At 43.9% G+C, this 23,590-nt stretch overlaps 1 protein-coding gene across 1 annotated transcript in view; it reads right to left on the reverse strand.

The window, feature by feature from the left end:
• Positions 1-23,590, reverse strand: part of LOC144828000 (fibrocystin-L-like) — a 1,506,874-nt gene that overhangs the window by 1,395,167 nt on the left and 88,117 nt on the right. Inside the window, exon 11 of the mRNA XM_078686147.1 lies at positions 17,854-17,955. Within this exon, the coding sequence (XP_078542273.1) occupies positions 17,854-17,955 (102 nt within the window). The remainder of the gene's footprint in view (positions 1-17,853; positions 17,956-23,590) is intronic.

Genomic DNA, 23,590 nt, shown 5'->3' on the forward strand with positions numbered 1-23,590 from the left:
CCTAGTTAACGTCTGGTCTAGGCCTATACTATTGAAGATATTATTCCAATGCGCAGACCCTATTGGGATAATAGGAAGTACACTACAAACAGAATTTCTTAATCTGGGTGTAGCTGAAGTGAAGAGACATGTTTGTATCGATGTTGTATTCTCTAATTTCCTGCCAGGATGAAGAATTCTCACCTCAAAAAAATCTTGTAACTTATGGAGCCCAAGTTTAGCCCATTGTCCACTAATCCGAATAGAAAACCAGAGCCTGAAAGGGATGCATTCAACTAACATCAGTCGAGGGTGTAATGAGGGGATTCTATGGGCCTCCCAGACTTTTTGAAAGTGAAATGATATAACTCGGGAATTTTATAATGCAATTTTTTTCAATAGCTTGGAAAGTCACAAGAAAGGATCGAGACCGATCTCAGATTCCTAAAGCATATGTGTCAGGAAAAAAATTGCAGAAGACATCTCTTCTGAATATTTGTGATTCAGCCAATTAATAAGTGAAGCTTGATTATATAATCAAAAATTAGGTAAAGCAAGACCTCCATCTTCCACATCTAATTGTAACATTTGCAATTTCAGTCTTATTTCTGAGTTTATCCGGCCAAAAAATTACTTAACCATTGAATTAGAAAATAGGAATAAAAACAATGGAAGAATATTCACTTTAATAAGAGCCACTCATAGCATAAATGTTAATGGAAGATCCTTCCATAACATAAAGAGATTAGGTGGTCCTTTAGGATGGCGGGCGGACTAAGTCCGCCCGCCATCCTATCGGTGATTGGGACCGCCCGCCATAAGGGCGGGTGTCCCGTGTGGAGTATTAGGATGCACCCGCCACTGTGGTGGGTGTATCCTGCATGTTTAGCATTGTGGCGGGCGGTGCACTCAGCACCGCTCGCCACAATGCTAAACATGCATGTGACGCATTTACATAAACAAAGCGATTGGCACCGCGCGGTGCCTGGCGCTTTTTTTATGTAAATACATGGGGGTACCACAGGTACCCCCCCGTGTGCACCCCCCACCCATCCTTCACTTTGGGGCCCAGCAGGGGGCCCCCAAAGTGAAGATCGCATGTCTTTCCGTGGCTGCACGAAAGGCATATGTCCTGGCCCATCGTAATATGGCTGGCGGTGTCTAATAGACATCGTCACCATATTACACCTTTTCCGCCCCAGCCGCAAGGTGACCGGGGCAGAAAAGCGGCGGATGGTCTTTCCGTCCACCGCAGTCCCCCCGCCATACTAATGTGGTGGGGGGGCATTCAGGAGAGGATGGCGGGTGGATTCACCCCGCCAGGCCAGCGGTGGCTACTGCCAGCTTGGCGGGGGCAATCCACCCGCCATCCTAATGGGCCCCTAAGTATCTAATAGTGTAGGGATAAAATTAAGTGGAAATAAGTCTTCCAGGAGAGAGGTTATAAATATCCCTAAATACCTTATGGGTTGAGACGTTGAATGATGTCCCTGCATTGAGATGGATAATATATCAGGAGAGCAGTTAAAAAGTAGTGCCTCTGACTTTGCTTGATTTATTTTATACCAGGAGATTGCCATGAATTAACTTATTTTAAAGAAGGTTCTCAGGGGTTATCTTCCTCAGAGGCCAAATACAGAGTCATATCGTCCAGAAACAACTTAAGTTTTGCCGATTCAAGGACAGGGGCTGAGATGGCGCGATCCTACATGTTGGCCCAAGCTAGTTGTTCAATGAACTGCTCATCTACTAATAAAGACTTATCAAATACCCACCTGTATGTAGTTTGAATTTGAATTCAAACTGGACATTGTACTGAAATGACTGCGTGGTCAGAGAAGGGATTTGCAATTATCTCGGACTCGGTGTTTAGGAAAGCGTGGGAGATGAGAAAAAAATCAATCCGAGAGGAAGAGTGAAATCTCCTTGAATGGCATGTTTACTTCCTCTTACTAGGGAATTCACCTCTCCAACAATCAACCAGCCAAAAATCCCATATTAGATCCTAACACAGCTTACTTGATTTAGGTTTTGTCAGAGTTTTCTGTGCTTGTGGGGAATCAATAGTAGGATCAAGCAATAGATTGAAATCACCACTGAGCACCAAAAAACCTGTTTGGACAGTTGCAAAGTCATAAAGATACTGCAGCATCTCAGGGGAATCATCAATGAGTCCATAGTAGCTCACGAATTTAAAGAGTTGTTTAGAAATCCTCATCTGCACCCAAAGCCATCTAACACTGTCTTCCCTTTGCACTATTATAATGTTGCACTGAAAATTTCGACCTACTAATACCACATCTGAGGAAGAATATAATTCATGTTGGACAAAGGGAGAGGGTGTATCCATTAATTAGTAGTTCCTGATATTGAAAGTTCAGCCAAATGTTTGCACTTCTTATGCTTCCCAAGGAATTCCGATTATCATCAGAAGAAGTGTCTTGAAGACAGGCTCCCCTTTGATCGGAGTGCGTTGTAGTAGGTTGCCAAACACAATTAAGTTATTTCTTGCAAACAATATGTCATACTATGTTTTCAAAATCTGTTGCATTCTCAAGTGGGTAAAAAGGAAAGAGAGGGGCTCTTAGTAACCCAAAGGGAAATAGAGCACCAATATACTTGAAAAGTAAAACAAAAGATTTCCCGGTGGGAGATATTATTTCCTGCTCATAAGTCAGGGCACAACTCTCAAACACCATTCATACCATTCATTTTTGTGGAACGGGAAAACACTCGCCAGAAAGGAAAACCACCCAGTCTAATGATACTGTAAAAAATATACACTTTATTCTAGAATATACAACACTAATCAATAAATAAAAGTTAAAAAACATAAAAAACACAATGGAATGCACAATTAAAAGCCACCTAATGTGGACGTGGAGAAAATTAATCTAAAGAGACATTTATATCTGTCTTTAGTCTGTCATTTCGGACCATCATTTGTCAACACTACGAGGAAAAATATTCCTTTAGTTCAGTTAGAATGTTGGCAATGCCGAATATGACTTTGAAGTTGGCGTCGACGCGTTTCGGAAGCTTAAGAAATGATAATGGCTTCCTTCCTCAGGACAGTTTGTATACGTATTCTCCACAAGCTGATAGAAAACCGTAATGATTGTAATTTTCGTAAAGAGGCCACAACATATATAATGATCCTCAGCTTCGCTTCCGTGACAGTCACCTGGTTTTTCTTTCCTCTCCTACCTTAATGTTTGGAAAGATGTTTTAATCACGACCCTCGTCTGTTTCAATAAAAAGTATTTTTCATCGGTAGGAGGTTTTAAGCGGTCCTTATAACTCGCTTGATGCGATGTTTATTTGAAATTATCGGTCTCACAGTTATTTTAGGTGCTGTTCTTTACCGAGATACATAGGTCTCGTACCCTGAATAGGCTTGTTGTCCGGCTACCGGGTAAAATAGTGCACGAGGCCGAGATACGTCGATCTCGTTCCTTAATTGGGGTTCTTGTCCAGCAACCGGGTAAAATAATGCACGTGGCTAGTGTGTGCACACGGCTGGCGTTCCCGGTGCTAACTCTCGTGGCGTCTTTTCGATCACCGCTTTAGTGAGACCTATGTATCTCGGTAAAGAACAGCACCTAAAATAACTGTGAGACCGATAATTTCAAATAAACATCGCATCAAGCGAGTTATAAGGACCGCTTAAAACCTCCTACCGATGAAAAATACTTTTTATTGAAACAGACGAGGGTCGTGATTAAAACATCTTTCCAAACATTAAGGTAGGAGAGGAAAGAAAAACCAGGTGACTGTCACGGAAGCGAAGCTGAGGATCATTATATATGTTGTGGCCTCTTTACGAAAATTACAATCATTACGGTTTTCTATCAGCTTGTGGAGAATACGTATACAAACTGTCCTGAGGAAGGAAGCCATTATCATTTCTTAAGCTTCCGAAACGCGTCGACGCCAACTTCAAAGTCATATTCGGCATTGCCAACATTCTAACTGAACTAAAGGAATATTTTTCCTCGTAGTGTTGACAAATGATGGTCCGAAATGACAGACTAAAGACAGATATAAATGTCTCTTTAGATTAATTTTCTCCACGTCCACATTAGGTGGCTTTTAATTGTGCATTCCATTGTGTTTTTTATGTTTTTTAACTTTTATTTATTGATTAGTGTTGTATATTCTAGAATAAAGTGTATATTTTTTACAGTATCATTAGACTGGGTGGTTTTCCTTTCTGGCGAGTGTTTTCCCGTTCCACAAAAATGAATGGTATGAATGGTGTTTGAGAGTTGTGCCCTGACTTATGAGCAGGAAATAATATCTCCCACCGGGAAATCTTTTGTTTTACTTTTCAAGCATTCTCAAGTGCACAAATGCAAGCCTTAAGTCTGAGACCATGCTCACCTCATCGATGATTAAAACTTTCAGTTTTTTTAGTACTCTTGAGAATTCCTGACAAGCTTCACTGGATAACTTTTGGTACTCAAGTTTGATATCTTATTTTACAGGTAGTGAATGTAAAGTAACTACTTTAACTTTGATTTCAGCTAATCCAGTTGGTGCTGGTACTACACACAACAAATTAGAGTCTGTATTCTTCTGTAGATAAGCAGTCAAAATGTCAATTAAAAAGCTTTTCTAGTGCCAGATTGACTACTAATTTATAATATTATTGGCCTAAATGATGTAGATTTACATTAATTCTTCTTTTGGAGGAATCCATGCTCTATTTTCTCTTTTACTTATATATTATTATTTCTGCTTGTTGTTCAGTTGTCCAACTACCTGCTCCAAATCAACACTTTTGTGTCTCACTTGCTGCATTGCAGTCTCCACCTCATTCATGGCAGCTTCATTTTCAATAACTGGTTGTCCAAGAGGATCCTGACTTAGAGGTTTTGAACTTTGGCTGCTTTGTCAACTGTCCTTAGCTAACTCAGCAGCAATTGTTTCCTCCTGTTCAATCTCATCTTTTAACATATTCATGTAGTTGGGAAAGACTGAACACTCAATGGTATCTTTCACAGCATTAAAAGAATCTTCGTAGCATTCAAAGTGTCTGATCAACTCCGATTCAGAACAAGGATTGAACAGTTGCTGGAGTGATCAAATCGAAAAACTACATTTTTATCAGGAGTTTGGCAACTAAGTTTTTGTGGCTTGTTAAACTTCATTTTGTATGTCATACCAAACAACCATTAACAACTAACAACCACATATTTCCGCTCAGTTATGTTTTCTGTTACCTTGCTTCTCTACCTACTGTGTTGAAGTTTCTCATAAAGACACAAATGCTCATGGTGTTCTTGAATAGTATGTATGCAACATATTTGTTTTCACAATATCTGTACTTTTCAGTTCACACTCTGCAAGGTACTTTACACTTTTGTCTTCTGATTATCACATCATCCTGCATTGTCTATGATAAAAAAAACCTGCTGTATATATTAGGTGTACTCTGCTGTCCTAGGAGTGGGTGTATTTTATTGACTGAATGATGATGCGAAAGTAATAGTTAAGTGTTGTACATTTTCTAAGCTTCATAAAGAATGCCTTGGTTCAATAATGCTTTTAATATTTTCACTAAATGTCATAATAAAGATTTAAAATTAAATAATAAATCATGTTTTTGATACACCCTCTATGACTTTTCCTGTTTGCTCTCCTTTTCTGTTGAATACAGTCTTTTATAAAATATTGAATTATATCATTTGAGTTATATTCTTGTACATTGATATTTTCTTTTCCTGCCTCAGGCAATCACATTATTAACAGGGGGTCATTTTTACTTTACATTACTTTTCCTCATTTTCAACTCATGCCCTCTATTTATGTTCCCTTTTACTTTTTGTAAACATTCAACTCACTTTCATCCACCTAATATACCCTCATGTCTTTTCTATCAATGTTTTCGAAAATCAGTTAGAATTTCTTCTTGCAGAAGGTGCGCAAAAACCAAGCACAAGAATGGAACACCACTCTCCTACAAGGGAAACATTAATAGCATCCATTGCTTTCTAGGTTACTCACTTAGTAAACAAACGAACCACCACCTCACCGGGCAATTAACATAATAATGTGGGGGCCACATAGCCCCCTCACAACCACAGGGGCTGCCATCTTCCTGGGGCAATTACCAGAGAAATGTGGGGGAGTCAGTATGGACCCCCGCAGCCCCAGGGACCGCCACCTCCCCAGGGCTCAAACAATCTAATAGGGTCCTAGTGGACTGCCAGCCTCTGGGATGACGGCCTCCCGGGGCAAATTAGAATGAATGAGGCCTAGATGGCCCTCGAGACCACCACCCCCCAGGGCCAGCTCCTGCAATGTCCCAGGGTGCTCACCCCAGACATATTGCAGTTTGCTATGGCTTGGCAGAAACAAACTGGGCGACCTGGGTCGGACCAAGGCACCCAAATTTTGGCCCAGCCCTGGAGGATGGGGTCCTAGGGGGCAAAATCAGCCCGGAAGGCCGGAAAGCACACCTCCCATGTTTTAAATAATTTTAATTTGAAAAAGGGCAAGGCCTGGTGTCCCCAGGGCCAAACATGGCCCAGGGAGGGGAGGCTGCGATGCCCCCTCCCCATTCTAAATATACCTAGCCCTGGAGGATGAGGTCCCTGGGGCCGAATACAGCCCAGCAAAGAGGGGGCTACATTGTCCGCTTCCTTTCTAATTTAAAAAAAAGACAAAAGAAAATGCTACCTTCAAGATTCTGGAACACGCCTCTTTTCAGTACCACTCTGGTTGGGGGATGAAGTCCCCCTGGCTGCTAAGGGTTCTTGGGGGGCCAACAAGGTCATCTGTTACCTCCAGTAAGTCCCACACAAAAGGATAGCTGAGAGGTGCTTGGAGGCCTCACCCCCTTTCTCCATCTCCCAGCAAACTTGCCTCTCTGCGCACTGCTAGTAGGGGATGACATTAAAAAACTGAAAAAACAGGACCCCCCTCCACATTATAAAACAAAATTGGCCTTCAAGGATGGGATACCGGAGCCCAATACAGCTCAGGGAAGGGGGGCACACGGGCCGCTTCCTTTTCAATTTAAAAAAAGAAAAAAGAAAATGCAACCGGCACAATGCTATGACTGCTGAATTTCCCTGTTTTTTTTACAAATATATATATATATATATCTATATATATATATATATATTCACACACACCAACAACAAACAAAACCCAGCGCATTTCGAAGTTCAAGCAATCCTTGGTCACAGGTTAGGTCACCTAACCCGTGACCAAGGAGGTTGTTGTTGCTGTGTGGGACCCCCACCATATCTGGGGTGTCAGGGTATTCCTACCCTGACCCCTTTTCTTTATTTTATACTTTTTTTGTGGGACTTGGCTTCAGGCCGAGTCCCAAGATTGCTGCCAACACTTCCTGAGTGAAGTCTTGACAAGAAGTCAAATTTCAGTAGGATCCGCAAGTCCACACAAATTTATATTTTTTATACATAGGTATCTATGAAACTACTGAATAGATTTAGACCAAATCACAAAAACACTCTTTCCAACCCAACAGCAAGCTTTCTGCCAAATTTGGTGTAATTCTGTTCATCGGTTCGGACTGTAGTCATGTTCTATAATAAAACATTTCCAAAGAAATAACATGGAGCCCCCAACTATTTTCCTCACTCCCAGCTTAATGGATCACCCTGTAACTTTCAACACAGCAGCTGAACCAAAAAGGCGACTTTTTCAAGATATTGGCAAAACAAAAAACGTTTTTCCTATGGAAACCTTGATACTAACTATAACTACTTACTGGCTCTTGCCATTAGGTAATGTATATATATATATATATATATATATATATATACTGACTTTCCTACACTATAGTGTGCGTTCAGACCATTTGTTTCAACTGCTTCTTATGAAATGTTGTCCTGTAAGACTCTTGGGCATTCGGGATGTGGAACCAGACTTTCGCATATGGTACGGGCAAAATTCCATGAGGGTTAGCAACCACGTGTTTTACTTGCTAACTACCAGTTCTCCTGCTCCAGTACCTTGCCATCTGACTTCTCCCACTCAGGATCCATGGACCATGGCACAGCAGTAGACCAGCCATGTATTTTACATGTTAACTGTTAAACCATGAACAGTTCAACATTCACCCCTAGCTGCACTGTTGAAATCTTTCATGCACATAGCGGGGAGATTTGGAGGTAATCACGGAGTTTGATTTGACGCCCCTCGGAACGTTGTTGTTTGGCTGCTACAATTCAGTCGCCAGGCCACAAGATAACTGTATTTTTCTCCACTTGTCAGGCTGCCGCATTATTTCACGTATATAATTTGCATGTCTGCCCAAGCTCATATTGTGGGCACATTAGTAATGTACATATTCGTCGAATGGTGTTTATTTTGCGTAGAGCAGTTGATCGCATTACCAGCATTTGCTATTTACATTTTTGCTGATTGACACATTTCAATATGTCTGCCATGCATTTTGTGGAATAGGACGGAACTTTAGTCCTTTCTCTATGTTTATGCCATGTACCTGCTCACAGCTTTATCAGTATGGCTTTCAAACACATTCATTTACGTGAACAAGGCTTTTCTGTAAGCCGAAACATGTTGTAGGTGAATAAACACCCTTGGATTATGGATTGCCTGGCGTTACTGTGTGGCTGAGAGCTCATTTATTTGGAACTTGTGAGCAAGGACGTTATGTCCGAAACGCGTCTGATGGCTTGCACCACAATGGAATAAATCGTTTTTGAAAATTGAAGACTGACTTGGCGTTATTTTGCAGTCTGCACACCTGTCAGTGCAACAAAGCACTATTAGAGACAAGTTGGAGAGTTATATATATATATATATATATATATATATATATATATATATATATATATATATATATATATATATATATTTATATATATTATCTACTGGAGGTCGCCAGAAGATAGCGCAACATTCTATTTGGAATAACTTTGGCGGCAATTGAAGAATCTGTATGAAATTTTCCAAACTTTTGGCCAGCTCTGATCCGCTCCCATCCTGAGAGTTTCACGATAATTCATAAAGCGGGGCCTGAGAAAAACGGGGGTCCCAAAACGTGTTTTCCCCATGCAATTTCCCTTAGAACATGTAGCCGCAGCTACATACCAAACTGCTGAACGGAATTACACCAAATTTGTCAAAGAGGTAGTCCTTGGTTCAGACTCGTTCCTTTTGCTTACTTGGTGTAAATCCGTTCAGTAGTTTCTGAGAAAATGACAGTTAAAGTCATTTATATATCTATGGGCTCGGAGGGTCCGCGTACCCTAAGCGCAGCCTGCACGCACCCTGCCATGCACAACCTGCTTTTTAATTGGCTGTCAACACTCCAAATCAGGAAGTGTTGGCAGCAATCTTGTGCCGAGAAACCTGCTCTTGCTTCAATGAAGCAAAACAGATTGCTTTTCCATATGGGGAGCAGCATGTTAGCTGCTCCCCATATGGAAAAGCAATGCTGGCTCCCGCAGGAGGCGGGGAGCCTGCGGGACCATGTGGGGATTAGGGACCCCCCCACGATCCCCAAAAGTGAGGGCAAGACCCGGGGGATGGGGTCCTCGGGGCTAGTTGTGGCCCCCTTCCCGAAAAGGAACATTAAAAAAAAAAGGCCGATTTACTCACCTGTTATCAGGAGAGAACCCAGTGCTGCATCTTTTAGCCTAGTACTGACCTTGAAAAGTAATTATAAGCATACTTACAGTAACTTGTATATCCTTCCATAGGAATCCATTGTGTCGTTTTCAGCAGAAAAGTTTCGAAGTGTTGATTTTCGAAACGTACACATATTCTTCTAAAATCAGCTAAACTATGAATTACTATTTACTCACCTGTTATCAAGAGAGACGTCAGTGCTACATCTTTGAGCCCAGTACTGATCATGAAAAGTGATTCTAACTGTACTTACCAGTTACTTGAATTTCCTTCCATATGAATCCATTGTCTGGTTCTCACCAAACACATTTCTAAGTGTCTATTTTTACAAACTAAAAATATCCCTTAAAAATTCCCTGTATGACTTGATATGATATGATAAAATTATTTATATAGCGCACGTTCACCAGCAGTTGCTTGGCGCTTGCGTGGAGACCGAGGCAGTGTGTAAGAGTTAGTTGTATGCCTGGGAGAAAAGCCACGTTTTAAGTGATTTCCTGAATTGTGAATAGGAGGATGTTTGGCGCAGTGCTGAAGGGAGAGAATTCCAAAGGAGTGGTACTTGGGTTGAGAATTCCAGATCACCGTGTTTTTTTCGTTTGATTGTGCAAGGGGACAAGAGGTTCAGACTGGTGGAGCGTAGGTCGCAGGGAGGGACATAACGTTGGATTCGGGAAGCAATAAAAGAGGGTCCAAGGGTTGACAGGGCTTGATGGATCAGGCAGCCAAGTTTGAAGAGGCTGCGCTGGGTCACTGGGAGCCAGTGAAGGCTCTTGAGTAGGGGTTTGGTGTGGCTAAACTTCGGCTGGCCATGGATTAGCCTAGCTGCTTGTTTCTGGACCAGTTGAAGTTGGCGGGATTGGTATGCAGGAATTCCGGTATACAGTGAGTAGCAGCGTGGGCTGTGTAGGGCAAGAGTTCCCTGTACAAGACAGCTTGATGGCTCTGCAGCGTCCGTCGGATCGGTGTTCCGGTGCGCGATGGCAGGAACTACCGATCTCTGTGATAGCTGCAAAGTGTGCCAGATTGCGAAGCCAATGACAGAAATCCTAATGGCGGATGGCAAAGTCTGGAAGATTCGATAGCTAATAACCTGAAAAAGCCAATACATAGTATATATAATTAAGTGTCCATGCAAGTTTAAATATGTGGGCAGCACAATTTGCGAACTTAAAAAATGAGTGCTGGAACATGTACAGGCCACAGTCAATAAGGATAGGAACAACGCCTTGGCCAAGCACATGGAGTCACACCACAACGGAGATTGGAAGACCTTGAAGTTCTGAGGCATTGAAACTGTACCTGTAACAAGCGAGGAGGTAACAGGGAGAAAGCACTGCGGCAGAAAGAATCAAGTCACATTTTAAATTTCAGAAGCATGTACCCATATGGGCTGAACCAATCGGAAGAGTTATATATACATCTATAAATTAACACAAACCTCCCTTAAGATGAAACTAAATATGGATTGATCAAAGTCAAAACCCCCAAAACAACAAAAAACCTGTGAAAAATTAGGAGTGAGAAATCAAAAACCAAACAAGGAGTGTGAATATAAATTGGCCCCAACGTGACATTGACAGAATCCACCCACTTGAGAGTTAAAGAAACAAGGAAATTACAAGGAAAAAAGACATAATGAGGCAAGTCCCAAGGGAGGGATTTGACAAAGTGCTACAAGGAAATGGGACAATAATGTTTTCAGTCACAAGGCACAGACGCAAAAACAAGGAAATGGGTCTGATTTTAAATCATTAAGTCATTAAATAAATCACACTAAAAGTGTGGCCAATGAAAGGGTTTATCAACTGGGTTTTCATTGTAAAATATTTAGCATTAAGATAAGGCTGTGATAATTTGTATGTCGTACAGGGGGGCTACATATCCCAAAAGTCTGTGAATTAATGTGTCTAGTTAGTCAGGAAATTACGTAATACACTTTGAACTACTAAATAATGAGTGAGTTCACGAAAAAATCGACGTGACCAAGGTATTAGGTAACACCGAAACGCGATGGTTATTCACCTGTTTCCTGTATCATGAAGTAATGGATTTAAGAATAAATTAATTGTGCTTAAAGAGACTGCAAGAATGTGACCCGTTCGTCTTTTGGAAACAAAGGATTGTGACGAAATCCATATACATATATACATGTAATGTTCGCTGCGATACTCCACAGCGGGTGATACTTAAACATGCTATCATTGGATGACCTTAAGTAAACAGAAATAGAGGACTATTACATTCAAGTTCCCCAAGCGTTTATTGTCCACAGTCTGGAAAATGTAATTCATAATATGATAGTTCAAAAATTATTATGTGTGATGGCCAAAATACTGTTTTCCTTTTAAATCAATAAACTTTATATTTTCACATTTAAATTAGTGTCAGACAACATATATAGATATGTAGATGTCGATAATGGATCCTCAAATACACCTGCTGTCATGAAACATGTAGCTTGCATGAAGCATAAACAGCAAAGAGGTACATTTAGTAGTCAAATCTATGGTCTCCAAACATGGCAGCTGTCTTTAAATGGTTACTGTCTTTAATGGAAATTACATTAATTGCATGAGTTGTGTTTGTCGATCCTTAATATAAAAGAAAAATACTAATATAATCCCAAAAACTAAAATCAATATATAGATTAAAAATTTCATATATAGTGATGTTGCTGCCAGTCATTAGAGGACTCAGCGATTTAGTCACTGTCATGCAATTTTTCCTTAAAAAAATATAAGGTGGCAGGGTAGGGATACACTGCCCCCGTAGCCTTGTGAGAGGGTCTCGGAAGGATCTCACTTGGGACCCAAATACAAAAAAATTACTTCCCAATTTTCTGTGGGAGTCCTACAATGACTCCCAAAAGGACACCTTCCTTCACAAAAACAAACCTTTAGAGCATTTTCTTCTTTGGATGTGAGCTGCAAAATACAGCATTTATACAAAGAGGAAGTAACAAAGAGAAATAAAGATATATCTCCTCATTAACCATGTGTCTGGTAGAAGCACCATTTTGACGCATTCCCAGATGACGTCAGAATCTACGAGTGGATACATATGACCGCACATAATCCACACATGGAATGCCTTCTTAACGCAGTTTAATGCAACGCAGCGATATGCTCTGGATTTACTAAACGATGCAGAGCAATGAATTGGGAATTAGCATGGGTCAATCAATTCTACATAAGGGCCTGGTGCAAAGGCAACACAAGCCTTTATTAAATCGTTTTCTGATCAAGAGTTTTAAAGGTTGTTCATTTTAAGTTCTGCCTTTCTGAGTGCTGGCTAAATTTGTGCCAATCATTGTTAAGCATGGTTGTTCGTATATTTTATGCTAGATGGATGTTATATTTCATGGCCTGGAAGATCACTCTTGGGTGTTTATTGGTCTTGATGATCTTGTTCTTGAAGCAGTTCACCACAGAGAAAATAACTATGTTCTCGTAGAGTTTCTCTGAGAGTCCATTTCTTGCAGTGCTTCACTGATTTTGAGATTTTTCCAACTCTTTTCCAGTTTTCTGGTTGTTCTCTTGCTAGGATTGAGTTATATCGTGAATCAGGCAATAGAGGTTATTTGATGGATGGATCTATGAGTGATAGAGCATACCTTGTTTGCGGTATTTTGGGTAACCTTACTTAGTAGTTTATTATCTCTTCAGAAGTATGAAAAAATGTGTTTCTTGTATATGAATATTTGAGATGCTCCAACATTTGCAAGATAGAGGGGTGTTTCTGTGGCCTTCACACAATTTTTATTGCAGAATGTCACCTTTTTATAGCTGTCTGGAATAGCCATATATATCAAAGATTTACCTTTGCTGTAGTTTGGGTTAGGCAAGCTATGTGAGAAATCGTAATATGCTAATTTGTCTTAGTTTGAAAGGGATTTCATCCATGGAATGTTATGTAGAAAATTCTATTTCAATAGTGGGTATCATGGAAATGAGATCAAGCAAGTAATTATCATAGTCAGGTGGGTAGTAAACGATGTGACAACAGAGCATATTCGTGTGTTTAATTTTGAGGGTTGCTGACAGAAGTTCAAAGGAAGTGACTTATGAGGATTCCACTACAATATAAAGTGTCAATTATCTTTCAGAATAACAGCTATGGCCACCTCCACAATGTGATGTCTATCTTTGTACAAGAAAAATAATACATTTAGTATCAGGATGACATATGTTGGACTGTAAGAGTGAAGCAATGCTGTTTCAAACCTGCAAAACAAGGTTTACAAGTACGCTGTGATTAGGTCAGTTTTCTCTGATGCTTGTGTTTGGGGGAAGGGGGAATCAGCATATATTAGTAAACAATTGACTGTGGTGCTTTTTAAAGGAACTCTGTGATCAATGGAACTTGGTTTGATTTTAATAGGGTTTTAAGGATGCCAGCTGTGCCACAGATTACTGATAGGATTGTGCATGTGTTTGTTATCTCATAAGAATGGTGGTATAAGAGTCTGTGTGTAGCAAATGTTAAGTTCTAATTTAAACAAATAACCTCTTATTGGACCTATTTCATCATGATTTGCTATTTCTCACATTGTCAGACTAAACCACTGCCAGTCTATCCAAGTTCGTCACAAACATTATAAAGGTCAAATCCCCATTTAGTATTAGCTTTTCTCAATTTTAGGTGGTTGCTGTTGTACCTCACCCATTTTGCAGGGCCTCCCCCACATTTTTTGTTTTCTGTTGCTGAATCTGTTTCTGTTGCCATTAGAACTCTTGGCACTTTTTCCCAGCTAACCAGTTGTAAAGTGCTTCTGCTTTCCCCTGAATATATGATACAATTGGCATCTATCTGATTGGTACAAGTTATTTATAAGTCCCTAGTAAATGGTACTACCTCCTGCACACACTAAGGAATCTGACACCAGACATGCCCTTCCTTTCGTCACCTTCAGTTTGAAGCCTTGAAAGGGGAATGGAAAGAACTTTCCAGACCAGATGTGGAGGTAGGAGAGGGAGTCCCCGACACAAAGGCTATAAATATTGGGCCTCCAGAGCCACTCTTCAGACACCTTCAGGGCCTGTGGAATTTAGAGGAGGTTTGACCTGCTACCAGAAGACTGCCCTTCTGCTTGAGGGACTGTCATTCTGTCCAAGAAAGTAGGCTGAACCCTCTTGCCTTCCCCACATGCTAACCAGAGTGACTCCAAGGATTAGTTGGCTAACCGCCTGTGAAAACTAAAGGAAACAAGAAGCTTCAGAGACCTTCACACAACTGACAAGCTGCAGTAGACCTACCTGGACATGCAACTGGACTTGCCTGAGCACTTGCTGGCTTTTGCTGGATTGAGTCCCTGATCCCCAAGAGGTGCGCCCTAAGGTCCTGGACCCTTAACTGGCTCCAAAGAGTACCCCTCCATTAGAAAAGGTAAAAATCTTGATGTTTAGGTACCTCGCAACTACACACTGACCCATCCGTGACAAGATTCAGCTGCTCATGATGCCGCAGATACGAGAGACTGAAGTTAGACCTGCCTTTCGGGACAACAGCGACCACCAGAAACGATCAGAAACATGAAACATGTGCTTCATGCTACAGCAATGACAGCCCACGATGACCGCCAACACTACAGCAACAACTGTCAGCAATGCTTCACAGGCTCTTCACGCTACAGCGATAACTGTACGTGAAGCCTGACCTTCTTTTTGCACTACAGTGATCACTATCTGTGAGGGTAAGCTTTCTCACTGCGACCTCCTACAATGTGAACAGAATTTTTTGTATCGGATTTTGAAGGTAAACTTTAAGTCGGACTATCCTGGTCCCTGTAGTCCATCACGGTCCACCTGAACTTTCCCCCATTCTAGCATGACCACATGACAGCAAGTGGTGCTTTGTGCTTTTAACTGATGTTTCCACAAGACCCTTTTTTTTCCAACAGATTTTATTTTCAGATTGCACAAGTAATGCAGGGCCCTGTACCCCAGGGACTAGTGCAAACATAAACATGACAGCATCAACGGCAATCGACTTTTCACTGTACACACATGAGTTAACGAGTAACTAAATAAACCCTCCTAACCAACCTCCCCTCCCCCATTCCTCCCACCCCAAGTTCCATCCCCCCAACTCCCAACACCCTTCCCAGCCGCCCTCCCCCCCCCCACCTTCAAGTCGCACAACCAACTCCAGGCCCAACCCAGTCACATTAAGCAATATATAGCACGAAAGGTAAAACATATGCAAGCCCACCCATCTCCCTAACTCCATACCCCACCGCTCCAATGCACTCTCCCACTCACCCCTCCCGGGGAAGATCCTCCTGCTCCATAGGGGGTTCCAGCTAGACACCCCTATAATCCGCCCAACGCTTCCAAATTTCATAATGCTTCCGCAGGCACCACCTGGCCACAAATATCGGTTGCTACAGTCCCATGTAAAAGTCTAGTCCCCTCTTCCAGACAGCTACCGACAGGGCTCGTGTGTCCTTCCACCCTTTAGCTATGTCTCTTTTGGCCGTCATGAGGCCCAGCAACATCAGGTGTCTTTTATATAGGTTACCCCCCACCACATCCATGACATGTAATAGGTCAAACTGTGGTGTACAAGGGAGCTCCCACCCCAGCACCTCAGACAGACAGGCCAGGACCCCACTCCAGAATCGATCCAGAGCTCCACAGCTCCAGACCGTGTGCAGGAATGTCCCCTCCTCCCTGCTACAACGGAGACAGTCTGGTGAGGCAATCAGTCCCACCCGCCAGAGTCGAGCCCTTGTAAAGTAGACTCTAAACATGAAATTTTAAAATTTAATATGTCCAGTTCTGATTGGATTCTTGACATAATGGTATCACTTTAATTATCAAAATGTACTCTATTTCTCTAAATTCGTATAAGACTTTTCATGTTGTTTTTTCACTTTATTACTGTTTTTGCTGCAAATATACTTTACACCTGTCTGTTTCATGCCAAGCTACCAGAAGGTTAAGCACACGGGGGCATATTTACAATAAACAAATGCAGCACAGTGCAGCAAGTAATTTTGCTGCGCTGTGCGGCGTTAATTTGGAATTCATAGTGATTCGACATATTTACAACAATATGTCGCATCACTGTGGTTTCCCCTGCACTTATGCATAAACTGCAGCCATGCGCCGACACAGGCACCCTTGAACCATCGTGCAAGGATGCCTGCGTCATAGGGACATTGTTTTTGTTCAGGAAGGGTGAAAATAGGCAGCCGAACCAAGGTTTGCCATGGTAAGTGAAGGTATATTTATACCTTGAAGGTGTTTAGGAATGCTAGTATTGACGCACAAGTCGGGTATAAGAACATCATGAATGAACCCCTAAGGAATAGATGTTCATGCATAATCAATGAGTTCTTGGAGAAATCAATATCCAAGCAAGGGGAAGTCCTAAAGGCTTAAGAGTCTGGTTTTCCAAGAGCTCATTATGACGTAGATGAACGGATGTAGGTGGTCATGCCTGTATTTTGTTAGCATGGATAATGCCTAAATAAGGGTAGGATTTCTATCCCTAAATATGGGCAATGCAAATTGTGCCTCATAAATCAGGAAACCTATATACAGTATCTAAACCGACACACAACACCACGCAGGGTGGCTTTTCCTGTCCTTGTAAATATGGGGTAGTGTATTGTGCTGCCAGTGTGTCACAAAAAGTGACGGACTGGCAGCGCAAGGGGCTTGTAAATCTGCCCCAGAATAATTTTGTTGCTTTTTGTGGTTTACCCTTTCAAGGATAGTGGTTGTAGCTAGTGGTGGGCGGTAAACTCTGTTCCTGCGGAGTTCACAGAGTTTTGCGCACTTCTTGCTGCGCTCAAAGCGCAGAGTTACAGAATTTTTTTATTTGTGAGGCTCACCAACTTCAAGTTGGCAAGCAATACAAATCAAGCGCTAGAACCACTCCCGGCAAGTCTTCTCAATTAGGCCGTTTGCGGCGGGTCGCTACCGCTTTAATTGAGAAAGCTGTCGCTCGCTTTGAGAAGCCCGCTGCCTAGGTAGAAAATCTACTTCAAATTCCCATTAACGATTAATGATTAACAGAAATATGTGAAAAAACATCAGGGCAGCTACACAGAATGGCAGATCATGGGAAAATGCATTTTGTAAGCATGTTCACATTTCAGGTTTCTTTCTTCAATGTTCTAGTTTGAGTGGGAAAAACAATTTTACATATATGTCTGTAGGAGTCACTCCACACGGATACACAAAAATTGCATTTATTTGAAAAAAACACGTGAATATCTACTAAACGTACCTGGAAATACACTTGTGAAGTTTAGCTGGTCTGTTGTTGGTTTTGGGGGAGCCAGACAAGTTATTGCTCCATCAGTATGATCTTGAACATCACAACTCTGTCCTGCAAAGTAGGTCATACTCATAATGTTACACATTTACTGTGCAAAATGTGTTCGCCGCTGTACACTATACCCTGCATTATTTAGAATAGTTTTTTTTACTAGTATGAAAGAGGTATTTTCCATACTTCAACATCTCTAGAAGTTACCAGCAACATAATCATTTTCAGTAATGCAAACAGACCATGTATCATATTCCTTTGCACTATGAAGAGTGGCTCAGAATCACATTAAGGGAATAGGAGTGGTGGTATTGTATTTTAGAATTATGAGATTGAAACAAACTCATGCTTGCTTTCGTGGTCTTGTCAGGGACAGTGTTTCTCCATTTTATTTAGGGCTGTTCAAAGTTTAGAAATGCTGCTTCCATTTCTGTAGAATCTTTACTCCCAGATATAACTTGTAGTAGATGCCATTTGCATAGTATGTTTAAATGTGTTTTTTTTCTCTTTCAATCTTTATTATTTTGACTTCTGCTGTTGACTGAGCCTGATAAACTGGGAACAAACAGCCTGATTCATGTACGGGCCGTTTTGCGTGGCCCTAATAGCGAATCATAGCGACTCGCTATTGAGGACACGCAAAACGGCATTCATGTAGGAATTGCTAAATAAATAGCGATTCCTACATGATCTCTATTTGCGAGTAGAAAATTGCTACTCGCAAAAAAAGGAATAACTCCCCATTCATTCCTATGGGCCAAAAGGCCCATAGGAATGAATGGGGAGTATCCCTCATTTGCGAGTAGCAATTTGCTACTCGCAAATCAGATAGCGATTTTAAGGGTGCCAGGGGTGTCCAAAGGACACCCTGTAGCACCCCTAAAATGCACATTTGAACAGGTGTTGCGCACACACATGTCCAAAGGACATGTGTGTGTGCAACATGCAACTTAGAAAAATGCTTTTAAAAGCATTTTTCTGAGTTTTTGCTATTTACCGAGAGGTCTGACCTCTCGGTAAATAGCGGCCCAAAAGTGCAAAATCGCAATTTTTTTTTGTGTCATGAATAGCATTTGAGGAATCTCTATTAGAGATTCCTTAAATGCCATTCCTCGCAAATATGCGACTTCTTACATAGCGATTTTTGCATTTGGGATTGTGAATACCAAATGCAAAAATCGCACTCGCAAAGGGCCAGATTCTCAGAATCTGGCCCTTTTGCGAGCGCTTTTGGCTACATGAATCAGGCTGAAAATCTTTTTCAAATAAATTGGAAGTGAATGTCATACAACTTACATGTACGCTTTGCTAAATGTAGGCACAGTAAGAGCTTATTGCAGGAAGTAAATTCAGCACATGTGCTAATGCGATAGGTAACAGGCAGCTTAATAGGCACTTCTGATGACACTATCCTGTTTAGTTAAAATGAAGAATACACAATGGGTGCATGGGGCCTCCTTGGAATAGAACTTGAGTTACATACAATGTTTGAAAAATCTCGAAGTGAAACACCAATGAGAAGCAGAATACGTGTAAAATACTTTTCTCAGAACAGAGAAATGGGCTTGGGCCTTGTGGAAGAATGTGACCCAGCTTTACCCAAGCACTGTTAAATAGAAGTGCCAGGAACTTTCAGTAACCTAAAAAGGCCCTGTCAAAACATACAGTCTTATAGTCTACTGATAAGGGAGGGCTGGAGAAGAGTGTTTTTTTGCTACCAACACATACTTTGCCTCTCTGTGTTAGTTTCTGTAGAGAAGGAAGCTCTGGAACCAGTTGGAGTACTTAATGAGAGGGGACTGCTCATTACCATAATAAAACCCCTACATGTGCTAAAAGATTCCTCCATAGGTAGAAAGTGTTTGCCATCTTAGATTTTACTGATAATGGTTCACTGTGGGATAATTTTCAGTGAAGCAAACAGGATATGCTGCAAAAGTGGGAAGCTTACAGCCTGATTCATGTACGGGCCGTTTTGCGTGTCCCTAATAGCGATTAATAGCGACTCGCTATTGAGGAAACGCAAAACGGCATTCATGTACTTTTCGGGGAAAAAATAGCGACTCGCACGCGGGCGCTAAAGCCGTTAGCGACCTACAAAAAACGCAGAAAAATCGATATTTCCGGCTACCTGCGATCGGGATTGCGACTCGCAATCCCGATCGCACGGGATTGCGAGTCGCAATCCCGTGCGATCGGGAATGCGAGTCGCATTCTCGCGGGATCTGGAAAACGGGAAGACGCATTCCGAGCACCGTGATGACATCACAACCAGGAAGCAGCCCGTTCCCACCCCCAAACACCACAGTGACGCTATCGTTCGAGTGTGCACGAGGGAAAGCAGACGCTAAACCTCCGTTAGCGACTCCCGAACCGGCCGAAATAGCGACCGCCATGTCCGAGGAACCTGTCCCTGGCCCCAGCAATAGCGCTGGCCGCAAGCGCAAACTCAAGTTCTCCGAGCAGGAGCTGGAGAACCTGATTGAAGGGGTGGTGGCCAACCACGACCAGCTGTTTGGTGCCAACTCCAGGAGGGTCCCAGAGCAGGAGAAGCGGAGGATCTGGGTGGGGATAGCCTCCAGCGTCAACTCTGTGGGCGTGGCGGACAGGTCGTTGGAGGAGCTGAAGAAGCGCTGGTACGACCTCCGAGGGCGTGCCAAGGAGAGGGTGGCGGAGCGCCTTGGTGGGGCCTCGGGCACTGGAGGTGGCGGACCGACTGTCCCACCCAACACACCCCTGGAGGACCAGGTTGAGGACACCTTGGAGAGGGAGGCGTGTGTTGGCGTGACCCCTCTGGACTCCTCCCGCCCCACCCAAGACACCCAAGGTAAGTGGCATGCGACTGCGACCCTGTCCCCTATGACCGTCCCTGACCAAATAGGCTCACTCATTGGCCCTTAGTCATGCCTATGTTGTGCATCAGGAAATGCCCTGAAGCATTGTGGGAGACGTAGTATGTCCACAATGTAGTAGTACCACAATGCGGCCAGAAAGGTTCCAAAGTGCGCAAATCCACAGCCATCCAGGGAATGACACCCAGCATGCATGTAACATCTGCACGTCTGACAGTCACATGCACCTAATGAGTATCCACTTACCCTCACAGGTGCCGATGATAGCAGTGACAGCGAGAGGCTGCTGATTGATGAGGAGGCCCAGGAGGAGGAATCCCTACCCGATACCCAGCCACCAGCCCCTGCCGCTGCACCAACACCAGCAGCCAGGCCCCCCACCGTACCTGCTGCTACATCTGCCGGCCCACCGGCTGCCAAGGCCAGGCCCCCCACCTTACCTGCTGCTACATCTGCCGGCCCACCGGCTGCCAAGGCCAGGCCCCCCACCTTACCTGCTGCTACATCTGCCGGCCCACCGGCTGCCAAGGCCAGGCCCCCCACCTTACCTGCTGCTACATCTGCCGGCCCACCGGCTGCCAAGGCCAGGCCCCCCACCTTACCTGCTGCTACATCTGACGGCCCACCGGCTGCCAGAGCCAGGCACCCCACCAATGTGCCTCCAGTGCCTGCCGCACCAGCAACACCAGCTGCTACACCACCTGCAGCTCGTCCAACCAGATCTGGGCCAGCCACATCCGCAACACAGCGGCTGAACAGCAGGAGGGGCAATGGGCATCTCCATGCCTGCATGAGCGTGGAGCGGCGCATGCTCCGAATACACCAGCGCCAGTCGCAGCAGCAAGGAGCCATCCAGCTCCAGCTGCATAAAATTGGCCGCAATGTGGCGGGAGTCGGCGAGCGGATGGACCGCATGACGGCGGCCATGGACCGCATGACGGCGGCAATGGAGGACAATACTGCAGCGCTCGTGAAGCACCGCAGTGTTGCAAGCAGGCGCCACCACCAGCTGCTGAGCCGGCTGTCGACCTATAGTCGGTCAAATTATGTGGCAGCAAATGCCACCACCCAGCTGTCGCGGCGCTCTCTGACCCAGCAGCACCAACTGGTCCAGTGCTGCGAGGACATTACCCGGGTGCTGGAGCACTTGACCACCGCCGTGACCGCACTGCATACACCTGTGCTACCGGCCATTGTAGGGGGAGACGATGCGAGTGAGGGTGCCTCCAGTGTGAGCAGCCACTCTGCCACGCAGGTCCCGCCACCTAGGCGCAGCACCAGGGCTACGCCTGGTACAGCTGCCCAGGATGAGGAAGAGCCTCACAGGCGCCTGGGAATTACGCGCCGGAGGCGCCAATGACATTGTGTGAGGGACAGTGGCGCAGGCTGACGCTAAGCCTGCCATGAACCTTCACATGCAGTATGCAGGAATACTGTATTTTGTACATAGTTGATACCATGACCCTTTTTTCTTGTGAATCAAACAAATACATTTATTTTGCTGCACACATTCGCCTTGTGTAATCATTACATTTTGCATGCAATTGTGATATGTGGGGTGGGGGAAGGGGGTGGGCTAGAAATTGTTAGCTGTGATGTGGTTGCGACGTCTGTGGCCTTCAGCTGGGTTCTCCCCGCGTGCATGGTGCGCATGTGCTGGTGGCCGGTCGTCCCCCTCAGATTCACTGCCTGAGATGTCAAATGGTATCCGGCGCTTGGTTGCAATGTTATGAAGCATTGCACAGACAGCCACAATGCGGCAGCACGCTGCAGGACTGTAATACATGGCCCCACCTGTCTTGTGCAGTATACGGAACCTGCTCTTGAGCAGGCCAAATGTCCTTTCAATACAGTTCCTTGTCCGGATGTGCGCAACATTGTAGCGCCGTTGCTGAGGTGTGGCAGGGTTGAGGTAAGGGGTCAGGAGGTATTCCCGTAGGGCGTAGCCACTGTCACCTGAATGAGAGGAGCAGATGTTGATTGCCTGTGCAGCGCAGTTACTTCATAGCAATGTGACATTGTCGACAAAGTGTACTTACCAAGTAGGTGTCCTTCCCCAAACTCTCCCCTGATCAGTCGTGTGTGGAGTCCGCTGTGCCTGAAGATAAAGGAGTCATGGGTACTCCCTGGGTACTGGGCCACAATGTCAGTGATGATGGTCTTGGCATTGCAGACCATCTGTATGTTGAGGGAGTGGTAGGACTTCCTGTTGCGGTACATATACTCCGTGCCAGCTGGTGGGCAGATGGCGATGTGGGTACAGTCTATGCAGCCGAGGACATGGGGAAAATGGGCGACATTATAAAATTGTAGTTTTGTCAGGTCCAATTCCTGTTGGCTCGTGGGAAATGTGATGTGCCGGTGGAGCTGGCTGAGCATGGCGTCAACAAAAGTGTGGAGGCAGCGTGACATGGTGGGCTGGGATATCCCCCCAGCAGCGGCTACTATGCCCTGGAAACTGCCGGAGGCCAGGAGGTGGAGGCTGCACAATACCTGCACATGTGTGGGCACAGAATTGTTTCGCCTTGTTGGGTGCTGCATGATGGGGTCGAGTTCTTGTATCAGCCAGGTGATCATTTCCCCATTCAGCCTGTATTTTGCATAAATCTGTTCTCTGGTTTGGCCCAGCAAGGTGACCCGCTGCCGGTAAATCCTTGCCTGCCTCATGCGTCTCCTCCGTGCTGCTCGCTGTAGCCTTCGCCGCCTCACCACCATGTACATCCCAGGCATTGTGGAACGCCTAATGCTGCTGCTGAATTTCCTTATGTGTGATTGGTCAGGCCTGGACCTGTTGGTGATTGGCCAACAGTTTTTCAAATTTTACTTAATCATGGCTTTTATGG

Source organism: Lissotriton helveticus, chromosome 4_1, assembly GCF_964261635.1.
Source record: "Lissotriton helveticus chromosome 4_1, aLisHel1.1, whole genome shotgun sequence".
Classification (NCBI taxonomy): Eukaryota; Metazoa; Chordata; class Amphibia; order Caudata; family Salamandridae; genus Lissotriton; species Lissotriton helveticus.